The following is a 12,247-nucleotide window of genomic DNA, read 5'->3' on the forward strand; positions in this document are numbered from 1 at the left end:
ATAAGGAGAATAGCACAGGTGGGCCTGAGGTCGCCAGATACAAGGACTGGTCGCTGCCGTGTGACACCAGCTCCACCATTCCCCGCTATATTCTCATTCGCCCCTACCTCCCATTCCAGGTCTTCTCTAGATTTTCACTCTCAGTAGCCTGACCAGTCGTACCTCGCCTAGTTAGGTTTGACTTGGCCTAGCTCGGTTGCTAAGGCCTGGAGCTTCCCGGTTGCGGGGGTGTGGCGGGTGAGCTTGTGGGGGAAATGACGTCACGTCCAAAAGGCGGGCTAACCAGACTTCTCCCTCCTCCCGATTGGCTGCCACGATTTTAACTAGATTCGCCGTCTCGCGGGCTCCAGGGTTAGCCGTCAGTGTCTCTGTCCAGCTGTCCCCTGCCCACCCCCTCGACCGTCCTCTCCGCCTGGGGCAAGACTCCGAGGACAGTACCTCAGTAGCACTTATCTTCGGAAGGAGAGGTGATTCCAAGGGTCCGGCTATTGCCGCCAGGCGAGGCGCCTCGACCGCCCAGGTACTTTTTGACTCGATCGGTGTTCGTAGTTGGGATGGCTACCCAAGCCGCAGGGAATTGTGGAACTTATAGTTTTGGGTTAGTTCGGGGTTGGAACGGAGGCTCGAGCCGGGAAAGGAATCTAAGTAAGATTCCTGCCAATGACATTGTTTTTATTTATTTTTTTAAATCAGGTGCGGACCTGAACCTGGTCCATCCCTTTCTGACCAAAACTGTTTACCCACATTGGAAGGGACCAGGCATCTAAATGGAGACGCCACCAGTCAATCCAGTGGGAGAGAAGGACACCTCTCAAGCGCAACAACAATGGGAAAAGAACCTTGATTTAACTACTCACATTAGGCAGCAGCCCCGAGACCCTCCTACTGAAACCCTTGAGCTGAAAGTGAGCCCAGATCCAGACAGCCAAATTCTAGAGAATCCTCAAGAAACTGAAAAACTGGCCACTGGACTTGAAGGAGACTCTGATAAGTCTCATGGATCAGCCAGTGAGGTGCCAGAGCCCTTTCAAGACTCTGATCTCTGGTACTGTCCGGATGGGAGCTTTATCAAGAAGATCATAATCCGTGGCCATGGCTTGGACAAACCCAAGCTGGGCTCCCGCTGCCGGGTACAGGCTTTTGGATTTACTTTGGGGTCAGGGCTGCCAGAGGGCTGGACAGAGCTAACTATGGGGTTAGGCCCATGGAGGGAAGAAACCTGGGGGGAGCTCATAGAGAAATGCTTGGAGTCCATGTGTCAAGGCGAGCAGGCAGAGCTTCAGCTCCCTGGGCGCTCTGGACCTCCTGTCAGGCTCACACTGGCCTCCTTCACCCAGGGCCGGGACTCCTGGGAACTGGAGGCCACTGAGAAGGAGGCCCTGGCCAGGGAAGAACGTGCAAGAGGCACAGAATTATTCCGAGCTGGGAACCCTGAATCGGCTGCCCGATGCTATGGACGGGCTCTTCGGCTGTTGCTGACTTTACCCCCACCTGGCTCTCCGGAACGAACTGTCCTTCATGCCAACCTGGCTGCCTGTCAGTTGCTGCTAGGGCAGCCCCATTTGGCAGCCCAGAGTTGTGACCGGGTTCTGGAACGGGAGCCTGGCCATTTAAAGGCCTTGTACCGAAGGGGGGTTGCCCAGGCTGCTCTTGGGAACCTGGAAAAAGCAACTGCTGACCTCAAGAAGGTGCTGGCGGTAGACCCAAAAAACCGGGCAGCCCAGGAGGAGCTGGGAAAGGTGATCATTCAGGGAAAGAAACAGGATGCAGGGCTGGCTCAGGGACTGCGCAAGATGTTTGGCTGATTAAAAGTTAAACCTTAAAAGAAACAGGAACCTGTCAAGTGTGGTCGATGCTGTGAGATTTGGGGGGTGGGGGTGGGGGGGCCCAGAGGGAGGGTTTCACCCATATCCCACTCCCAGCTTTTGCCTTCCTAAGGAAGGTAGCAGTGGTCTCAGTGTCCCTCTTTACCCTTTTACCATTAAAAAGCCATATGGTCACGTGTGCTATGTTTTGGGGGGCTTATCCATCTCCGAAGATGAATAGAAGCCGTCTACACTTCTAAATTTAGGACACGCTGGGGGAGACGACGGAACTTCAAAACCTGGGAGCTACATTTCCTAGGCGCTTTCTGGCTGGGTCCTGTTTGGCGCACGCGCAAATTTCACTGCCCGGTGCTGCGAGGGTGCTAGCCTCCTGCCGCACTCCCATTGGCCCGGCCTGTACAGCCTCCTCTTCTATTGACTCACGTGCTCAGTGCCCAGGTCTCTTACTGGTCGGTAGAGCTTCCGGGACGCCCCCTTTTTTTAAAGAGCCAACTGATTAGTTGATGATGGGGAGAGGCGGGCCTTGGGAGCCGTCTCATGGTTGGGGGGGCGGGGGGCAAGATGGCGGAGCTGATGCTCCTCAGCGAGATTGCGGACCCGACGCGCTTTTTCACCGACAATTTGCTGAGCCCGGAGGACTGGGGTGCGCAGAGTGAGGCCTCGGGGAGGGGAGAGGGCTGTGGCGTACTGTGACCCTGAGGCACGCAGGAGGAAGCGGAGGCCCAAAGAGGAAGGCTGGGCAAATACGGAATGCACCACCTGAAGGAGGGCGGAACGGGAGGCTAGTTGTGCTTTCGGGGGATGCGGGAGTTGGGGAAGACCTCCGCTCCTGCGGAAATATGGAGTTGTTCCGGGGTCGGGGAGGGAGGGGCTGAAGTTCTTTGGCTATATCACTTTTCAAGTGGGCGGGCGGTGGGTCTGGCCGAGCCGAGCCAATGAGGGATGGGTCGAGGGCTTTGTGTGGATACGAAGGCTGCGCTACCGGAAGACCCCCCGACCCTCCGCACCTCTTGCAGACAGCACCTTATACGCCGGCCTGGATGAAGTGGCCGAGGAGCAGACGCAGCTCTTCCTTTGCCCGGAGCAGGATGTCCCGGTATCGCTCCCCAGCCTGGTCTTTTACGCTTGGTGGGTGAGGGTGGTCGAAGAACCAGGACTCATCCCCAGGCCTGAGCTCATCTGGAGCCACCCCTTCATCCTCACACTCCTGCCATCTAATATCCTCCCTTATTCAGTTTGGCAGCAGTTCCCTGGACTTGGGGATGGATGTCAGCCCTCCTGAACCCCCCTGGGACTCTCTGCCTATCTTCCCAGGTAAGCTACCCTGTGTGTGTCATTCCCTCATCCAGAAACCCTGATCTTCCGTTGTTTCCCAGAAACTGCAATTTCTCTTATCCTCACGCATCCTCCACCTGATTGCCTGTGTACTCTTCTCCCTCTTTGATTCTTTATATGTGTTTGTTCCCCCTTGCCCTAGTGAGGGGTCCTTACCCCATAATCTTGGGCACTTTTTGGACTCTTGTCAGGCTCTGCTTCCAGGTTATTTTCTAACCCCTTTCTCTCCAGATCTTCAGGTGAAGTCTGAGCCATCCTCCCCCTGCTCTTCCTCCTCCGTCAGCTCTGAATCGTCGCGTCTTTCTACAGAGCCCTCCAGCCAGGTGAGTGTCATCTCCCTCCTACTGTCTGTGGCAGGGACTCAGCTCCCTTGACTTCACCTACAGATGCTGAGGGAATGATTTGTGTGCTGTGAGTCATGAGGTGTTGGTGGGGGGCTTCTTTTCTGCCTTTGCCATTTCTTTTGTATCCTCATTTTTCACATTTCCATTCTTCGGTTGTCTAGAATTGAAGGTGGAGTTTTTTGATATACAGAGAAATGTGGCAGCCATGGGAGGCCTGGGAAGAAGAGAGTTGTTAACTGCTGAGAATTCTGGAACTGTTCTTTTCCAAGTTGTCCACTCTAAGGCAATATTTGAAATCATGAGACTTCATCACCCCTCCCAGGAATAAAATAGAAAGAGAGAACAAGGGGCCAGACACAGCCTAGGGAGATGCTGAGTATGAATGTCAAGTAATTGGTGGTTTGTAAGCTCGAAAGCTTTTGTTCTTGCTCTTACTCTCAACACGTCCTTTGTTTTCGTTCCTTGTTTCTGTCCCCCCTGCTTTACCCCCACTCTTACCCAGGCCTCTGGTGTAGGGGAGGTGCTGGTCGTGAAGTCAGAGTCCTTGACACCCTCACTCTGCCTCCTGGGAGATGATCCAACATCCCCATTTGAAACCATCCAGATCAATGTGGGCCCCACCTCTGATGATCCCTCAGGTAATAACAGCCTGCACCATCCTCAGGCTTTACCAAGGTAGAGTGTATGTATGCGTGTACATACGTGGATGCGCATGTGTGTATGCGAAGCGGAGTGCAGTCAGCAGGACGAGGAGGAGAAGGTGGGGAGGAGAAATGGCGGATAACCAGGAGAGAGGCCAGGAGCAGGAGGGAGGATTTCAGGAAATCACAGCCAGGGAAGCACGGAAGAAATGGGGATGATTTTTCTTTCTTTTCTTGTTCCTATTCACCTGTTGTGTGATTTAACTTCCTGTTGCTTTGCATAAACTTTCAGACAGTTTAGGGCATTTTTATCTATGTGAGTTTTCCCCTGAAGGTTTTATTATAATCATTTTCAAACATACAGAAAAGTTGGAATACCATATACCCAACTTCTGGATTCTACAAGTAACGTTATTTGTGCTATTTTGAAAAGCGTTATTGAGTTTAGTTACTCTTATATGTTTATTGAGCAGCTACTCCATGCCAGATACTGGACAGGGTGCTGGAGTTGCAGAGGTGAAGAACACGTTACCACCACACTGACTTGAGGCTCCTGTAGTGTGGCGGGGGGGAGAAAGCCAAGCAAGGTGTGCTAATTCTAGGGTAGAGACTGTCACAGGCGCCCTGAAAGCTCACAAGAGGGGGCCTCTCACCCGATTGGGGCTGGCTCAAGGGTGTACTCTTGGCGGACAGGTTTCCTGAGCCGAGTTTCAAAGGACACATAGGAATTAGCCAGAAGAAGAACGTGGACACTGGTTATGTTTGTAAGGAACCTGCATCTCTTTAGAGAGGACTTGAGGAGGGGGAGTAGAGAAGGGCCAGGAGATGCAGAGGCTGCAGGGCCAGGTAGGAACCCTGCTAAGGGACTCTTAGCTTTTCTCCTGTGGGCAGTTGGGAGCCTTTGAAGAGCCAAGCAGGAGAGCAATATGATTAGGAAGAGGACTCTGGTGGCACAGTAGAGAGCAGATTACAGAGACACAGGGCTGGAGGCAGAAGGAGGACCAAGAAAGAGGTTCACGCGTTTAATCAAGTAAGAAACTCAGCTGCTGAGAAGAAGGCAGACTTGAGGAAGCATGAATTCGAATGGATGAGTGCAGTGACCCACCCTGGGCGTTGAAGAGAGATAGGGGTGAAAGAGTGTGCCTGGGTTTCCGGCTAGGGCAGCCACCCTGTGGGTGAGGGTACTGATCACTGGATAGAGACTGCAGGAGCAGGAGCCCCCTGGTCAGGGAGCATGGTGAATTCAGTGTGGGACATGTGGATTATTGATTTCAAAGCGACTTCAGGGTTTCCTAGCACCACCTCCCTTTGGTTGAACTTTAACCAGAAGCTAGAAGGCAAGAGAGCCCCATGGTGCGCTCCATTCATGTTTTCCCCCGGGCCTCAGAGTAGGGCAGGGAAAGATGGAGAGTGGGTTTGGAGGGACAAACAGCTCATATCCAGCATACGATTAAATGTTACAAAGAGGACAAACAAAATGGGGATTGAAAAGTCTGTAACAGCGAAAAGAGTATTGATGATTTTGCAAAGGATAGTGTTTTTGGAAAGTCAGATTCTCCCCCGGTATTATTTAGGTATTTTTTGAGGGCCTGTACTTTACCCATCACTTTGATAGACATGAAGCATGAGACACAGTCCTTGCTTTTGGAGAGTTTCATGAGGATTATAACACATGGTTAATAGCTCAAACAGTGGTCACCTCTGAGGAGGGGATCTGGGTGTTTGGTTGACAAGGAAGGGAATGAAATTCCCTTTTCACTGAATTCCCCTTCCTTCCTTTGGGATTTGGTATCATATGACTGTATTACCTATCAAAATATATAAGTAGATATGAAATTTTGAAATAGCAGTATTGGCGATCATATAATTAAGTATCAAAATGCATGCTGTGGACCAGAGGTAGTAGCGGGCCACTGACCTCGGGGCTGAATCTGGCCCTCAGACGGGTTCACCTCCATGAGGCAATCAACAAGTCTTACAGGTAGGTTTTGTTTGTTTGTTTGTTTGGGTTTGTTTTTTTATAGATAGGTTTAACAGAAGCCATGAAGGCTCAGAGGTGACTGAGCTTTGAAGGCTGACAGTAGGAAGAGAATCTGTATGAAGGGACAAGCAGTGAGCCCTGTTTAAGGCCAGTTGAATTTGGGTGAACGGGGAGGCACGAGAACGGAAGTGACCAGCAGGCAGCTTGGGAGTCAGGGTCAGGGTGCAGGGGAGCAGTCAAGGGTAGAGATGCAGACTGGGCGGGTGTCAGTGTGGCGATGCGTGATCGCGCTGGGCCAGGATGAGGTGGAAATCCAGCCGGACGGGAATCTGGGCCCGTACGAATGCTGACGAACGCCCCTGATTGGGCCTCTTCCATGTGAAAGGACCAGGTGTGTGAGGAAGAAAGAGGGAGAAGCGCAGGACAGGCTTGAGGGAAACTGAGCCGTGGTGAAAGCGGCTGCTAGGGGCCACGGAGGGAGAAAGGGAGTCCTGGGTAAAGAGGTAGGAGGAGAGGCAGCAGATTAGCAGCTCCACGGCACCCCTCCTCTGGATTGCCCTCCTGGGCCAGAAGAGTTCTCCTTGCAGGTACAAGGAGAAATGACCATGTCTCCCATTTCCCCATCTTAGCCCTCTTCTCCTTCAGTGTTTGTCTGATATCCAGCTCTTTGTCTCATCCCACTGTCCCGCAGATGTCCAGATTAAGATAGAGCCTGTCTCTCCATCTTCCTCCATCAACTCGGAGGCTTCCCTGCTCTCTGCGGAGTCCCCCAACCAGGTGAGCATCCACTTCCTTCCTCCCTCCAGCACGCCGGTGCGTTCCCTCTGACTCTCAGAGGTGTGAGAGCTTTCTCTTCTTCAGCTCCGTCTCCTCAGCATTCCTCCTGACTCACATATCTTCTGGAATGCCCCACGTAGGCTTTTATAGGAGAGGAGGTACTGGAAGTGAAGACAGAGTCCCCATCCCCTCAAGGGTGTCTCTTGCGGGATGTCTCAGGCCCCCCACTTGGAGCTGTCCAGATCAGCATGGGCCTGTCCTCTGATGGCTCCTCAGGTAATGAGGCCTCCTGACACCTGGAGTCCCTCGCAAGAGGCCTATAGCCCTGACATTTCTTCTTCCTTCCTTCCTTTCACCTTCAGGCAAACCCCTGCCAGCCCGGAAGCCACCACTGCAGCCCAAACCTGTGGTGATAACCACTGTCCCGATGCCACCGAGAGCTGTGCCTCCCAGCACCACTGTCCTTTTGCAGCCCCTTGTCCAGCCACCCCCAGGTACTAAAGAAGGAGAGAAGGAGGTGGCCTGGATTGACCTTCTCAGGGGGCTCACAGCCATTGAGCCTCCCGACGCTTGGGTGCTCAGGTGTGGGTGTGCACACAAGGAACCCACCTGACTTCCAACTCTCTGACCTCCTTCTCCTGTCCGCTTGCCCCAGTGTCCCCAGTTGTTCTCATCCAAGGTGCTATTCGAGTCCAGCCTGAGGGACTGACCCCCCCTGCTCCACGGCCTGAGAGGAAGAGCATTGTTCCAGCTCCTATGCCTGGGAACTCCTGCCCGCCTGAGGTGGATGTAAGCGTTTACTGGGGAGGAGAGGAGTAGGGCTAGTAATGGGAAGGGAAGAGAACTGTCGTGGCAGAGAACTGTGGAGTGAGAAGGGAGCAGAAAGTGAGGAAGCAGGCCCGTAACATGATCCTGAAGGTTAGAGTGGACCTCCTTTATGTATGAGTATCTACTTCATGTAGTTTTAGGATCCTTGGCTTTGCCATCCCTGCAGATGGAGAAGTGGGCGTGGTCTTAGTAAATCAAAGGCAGGGGAGTCATACTGTGTTATAGAAGAGGGAGGCTGCTTCCTAGGGGAAAACCAGGTAAACTGTTCTCTAATTTTAGCAAGCTTCAACTTCGGGTCCTAAAAAGGAGAATTGAGAAGAAGGAAGACCACCCATCAAGGAGAGGAACTGAGGTTCCACCAAGAACCAGGATGGGGGAAGTTCCTCCTATAGTCTGACTTCTCTCGGCTCTGAGGAACAGGATTAGGGAGTGGTTGAGAGAAGGGCCCCTTCCCTGGAATGTTTTGGCAGAGAGGAAGAACCTCTCTCTGGCTCTGTAGGTAGAGGTTAGGAAGGGAGGAGAGGGGCCCGTGTGAGCTTTGGGTGATGGGTCCCTGGAGTTGGAGGGTGTGACGCCCCTCTCCCGCCCCTCTTCCCCTCTCTCTCTGACCCTTTTGTGCCTAGGCAAAGCTGCTGAAGCGGCAGCAGCGAATGATCAAGAACCGGGAGTCGGCCTGCCAGTCCCGGAGGAAGAAGAAAGAGTATCTGCAGGGGCTGGAAGCTCGGCTGCAGGCGGTGCTGGCCGATAACCAGCAGCTCCGGCGGGAGAATGCTGCCCTCCGCCGGCGCCTGGAGGCCCTGCTGGCTGAGGTAAAACCCGGTGTCCTTGGGAGACCCATGGGAGTATGGGCTCCTTGGGATGACTCCCCCTCTCTGGCTTCTCCCCTTCTCTGCATCTTAGAACAGCGAGCTCAAGTTAGGGTCTGGAAACAGGAAGGTGGTCTGCATCATGGTTTTCCTTCTCTTCATTGCCTTCAACTTCGGGCCTGTCAGGTGAGACCCTCGTTGCCTCCCCAGAGCCTTCTGGGTGGATCCCACTCCCCAGCTGCCTGATTGCCTGCTCTGGCACAGTGACTTTCATTACTCGCACACAGACAGCTCTGGTGTCCTTGGCACTGATGGTGGGTGTATACAGTCAGTCCCTTCTTTTTCCCTCATTGTTCTCATGTTATGTCCTGGAGGAGATGGTGGTGAGAACATTGATAAAAATAGCGACTGTTAAGTGCTTAGTGAGTTCTGGGCCCTCGGTTAAGCACTCTCCCTTTCTCATGTTTTCTGGCTCGATGAGTAGGGACTGTTCTCATTCCGTCCTACAGATGAAGAGATTCAGTCTTGTAGAGCAGATCGGAACCAGGTGGGCTATCTGTAGAGCCCTCCCTCTTAACTGGCCCCTCGGTAAAGCTGGAATTCTTCCTCGTGCTCTGTCCTTTCCTATCCACAGCATCAGTGAGCCTCCTCCAGCTCCCTTCTCTCCTCGGATGAGCAGAGAGGAGCCTCGACCCCAGAGACACTTGCTGGAGTTCTCGGCGCAAGAGCCAGTTCACGGAGTCGAGCACCCCCAGCATCCCTCCCAGGGTCCCAGGGAGACCCAGCCCAGCTCCACGGGCCAGCCAAGTTTCAGGTGAGGAGAGGGCCCTCTCTCTTTTGAGTGTGTCTTCTCCCCCAGAGTTACCTTTCCTTTTGAGGGGAGCTGGAGTTGCTCTCTTGCCAGCATGACCTTCTCCGTTGATGGGAGAGCACTGGGCAGCCTCAGGTCATTGCCTCGTCCCTGCCTCACTCCAGGAACCTGACAGCCTTCCCTGGGGGCACCAAGGAGCTGCTGCTGAGAGACCTGGACCAGCTCTTCCTCTCCTCTGATTGCCGGCACTTCAACCGAACCGAGTCCCTGAGGTGTGGCGCATTCACAACTGGGGCGTCTTCCCTCTTGTCCCGAGGCCCCTCCGCAGACGGCCTGGCCGTCCTTGTGTGCTGAAGGACCAGCTGTCCGTGCCCTCTCTCTTCCCTTCTATGTGTGGGCGAGGAGAGTGGGAGTCTTGGCCTGGCACAGAGGTTTTACCCGTCCTCTGCTTCCCCAGGCTTGCTGATGAGCTCAGTGGCTGGGTCCAGCGCCACCAGAGAGGCCGGCGGAAGATGCCCCAGAGGCCCCAGGAGAGACAGGTAGGAGGGGGTGGGGCTGGTTCAAGGAAGGCCACTTGAAAACAAGGGCTGAATGTCCTGGGGATGTTAAGCGGGCATCTTGTTATGGGACTTTGGGGGCAGTAGGAGGGCGGGTGTGCGGCGGCGTCAGCTCCCGGGGGCTGTCTCTTTTCCCTTTTCCCTCCACCCTCTTCAAATCCTCAGATACTTCTCCTTCCAGAAGCCTCAGCTATGGAAGAAGTCGCCTCCAGTTAAGGCAGTCCCCACCCAACCCCCTGGGCCCCCAGAAAGGTGAGTCTTTTTTATTTAATAATAAAAAAGAAGATATGCACATACACACACCTGACCTCCCTCCACCTCTCCTCCTTGACTCTCAGGAAGTAGCTCCAAAATGTAAAAAGTTCTAAAGAGCTATACCCTCAGGAGCTGTCCTGTGCTCATCATCTTTGCCACCAATGGCATGATGCTTCCCTTATCCCCTGGGGGTCTCCTGTCTTTCTCTCATCCTTTCCCCCCTTCCCCACTGGGAACTGGGTACCGGGCTTAGTTCCTCGCCAATCCCATTTCCCTGCCTGCCTAGGGATTCTGTGGGCCAGCTGCAGCTGTATCGCCAACCAGACCGTTCGCAGCCAGAGTTCCTGGATGCAATTGACCGACGGGAAGACACATTTTATGTTGTCTCCTTCCGAAGGGTGAGTTTCTCCTCCTGGCCCCATCCCCATCACCCTGGGTGGGTTCCCCAGCAGTCTGCCTGCAGGTTGAGGCTGTAGAGTAGGGCCGGGGAGCCTGTCAACATCTCTTCCTCCACCCTCCCAGCCTGGCCCCTCTTTTTCCCAGGACCACTTGCTGCTCCCAGCCATCAGCCACAACAAGACCTCTCGGCCCAAGATGTCCCTGGTGATGCCCGCCATGGCCCCCAATGGTAATTCTTCCTGTGCCCGTGTGGGGAGGGGTCCTGAAATGGAGGAATAAGGAAGTTCCAGTGGGGAGACCCAGCATGAGGAGTTGAGGGGGGAGATGGGGACGGGAGCGGTAATTCTAGAGGGATGCTAGATGCATGGGTGAGAAGAAGCCAGAAATGACTGGAGAGAAAAGCGAAATGCAGGAGACTGCTGGGAGGAAGATGAGGGTGCGGGTCCTCCCTAGGTGAAGCTGCTTAGGGTGTGCTGGGCAGAGGGCTGTGGGCTGGGAACCTGCCAGACTCTTCTTTTTTTTCTCTTGCTGTCCTCTCCTCTGTGACCTCACACTCATCAATGCCATTTTTTCCCCGACTTCCTTCCTTCTCCCGGCACCAACGCCCTCCCTCCCCTCTCATCCAACTCCCACTGGGGCTCTGCCTCCTCATCACTGCCCTTCCCTCCCTGTCCACCTCCACCGTTCTGACCCCTCCTCTCCGTCTGCCTCCCCCTCTCCTCTTCCTTGACTCTCCGCTTCTCACAGAGACCCTGTCAGGCCGGGGGCCCCCGGGGGACTATGAGGAGATGATGCAGATCGAGTGTGAGGTCATGGACACCAGGGTGATTCACATCAAGACCTCCACGGTGCCCCCCTCGCTCCGAAAACAGCCGTCCTCAGCCCCGGGCAATGCCACAGGTGGCCCCTTGCCAGCTTCTGCAGCCAGCCAGGCCCACCGGGCCGCCCGTCAGCCCTCTACCTCAATCATCCCCGACCTCTACGACTCACACTGACTTAGAACTGGGGGGCAGGGGGCGGGGGCGACCAAGTGGGACTCTTTCGAATTTTCCTGATCCCTGGGCTGGGGGCAATTGGTAAAGGAAAGACAGGGTATGGGGGTTAAGCACTTATTTGGAGGTGGGGGGAAGTTTCCCTCTCTTCTCACCCCTTCTTGGAATATAGGGCTCCTCTCATTTCTGTGAACCCCGTGTCCCTCCTCCTTTCTTTGAGGGTGTTGAATGGGCTTAAGTTTTGGGGTAGGTGGGCTCCCGTACACTCTTTATTCTTTTGTTTCTGTTTGGGGGGGCAGAGGTGGGAATTTAATCCCCCGGTGGGACTAGGGAACTTTTTACATTTTGGAGCTACCTCCTGAGAGTCAAGGAGGAGAGGTGGAGGGAGGTCAGGTGTATGTATGTGCATATCTTCTTTTTTATTACTAAATAAACAACTTGGAGGGAGTCGAAGGAATGGTGCCTGCCTAACTGGCTCATGACGGCGGGGAATTTGGGGGAAAGTGACTTGCGTAGGGCCAGTGTTCAGAGAATCAAGTACTGAAGACATGGCTGGCTCTGGGGTGGGGTGGGTGTGCAGTCGATCTCGCAGAGCTCACATCATCCCCTTATCCCCACCCCTGCAACGCGGGTGTGTCTGGTGTCTAGCGGGGGAGTGGGGGAGGGCTGTCCCATGGCGTGACAGGCTGGAGGAT

The 12,247-nt window shown here is 54.3% G+C and overlaps 2 protein-coding genes across 2 annotated transcripts; both read left to right on the forward strand.

Annotated features, from left to right (window-relative positions):
• Positions 1-319: 319 nt before the first annotated feature.
• Positions 320-1,827, forward strand: FKBPL (FKBP prolyl isomerase like). The gene is made up of 2 exons (XM_007118615.2): positions 320-520; positions 694-1,827. The coding sequence occupies exon 2, from the start codon at positions 768-770 to the stop codon at positions 1,803-1,805; it is 1,038 nt and encodes a 345-aa protein (XP_007118677.1). The 5' UTR covers positions 320-520; positions 694-767; the 3' UTR covers positions 1,806-1,827.
• Positions 1,828-2,382: 555 nt separating this feature from the next.
• On the forward strand, positions 2,383-11,999 carry ATF6B (activating transcription factor 6 beta). The gene is given in 19 exon segments (XM_007118612.4): positions 2,383-2,469; positions 2,843-2,922; positions 3,062-3,140; positions 3,393-3,484; positions 4,008-4,143; positions 6,819-6,904; positions 7,045-7,180; positions 7,267-7,398; positions 7,560-7,693; positions 8,356-8,541; positions 8,633-8,724; positions 9,173-9,352; positions 9,514-9,621; positions 9,807-9,888; positions 10,088-10,158; positions 10,448-10,559; positions 10,705-10,789; positions 11,308-11,514; positions 11,517-11,999. Coding segments are annotated over 19 exon segments (2,124 nt in total). The 5' UTR covers positions 2,383-2,387; the 3' UTR covers positions 11,561-11,999.
• The last annotated feature ends 248 nt before the right edge of the window (positions 12,000-12,247 follow it).

Source organism: Physeter macrocephalus, chromosome 18 (genome assembly GCF_002837175.3).
Source record: "Physeter macrocephalus isolate SW-GA chromosome 18, ASM283717v5, whole genome shotgun sequence".
NCBI classification, from domain to species: domain Eukaryota; kingdom Metazoa; phylum Chordata; class Mammalia; order Artiodactyla; family Physeteridae; genus Physeter; species Physeter macrocephalus.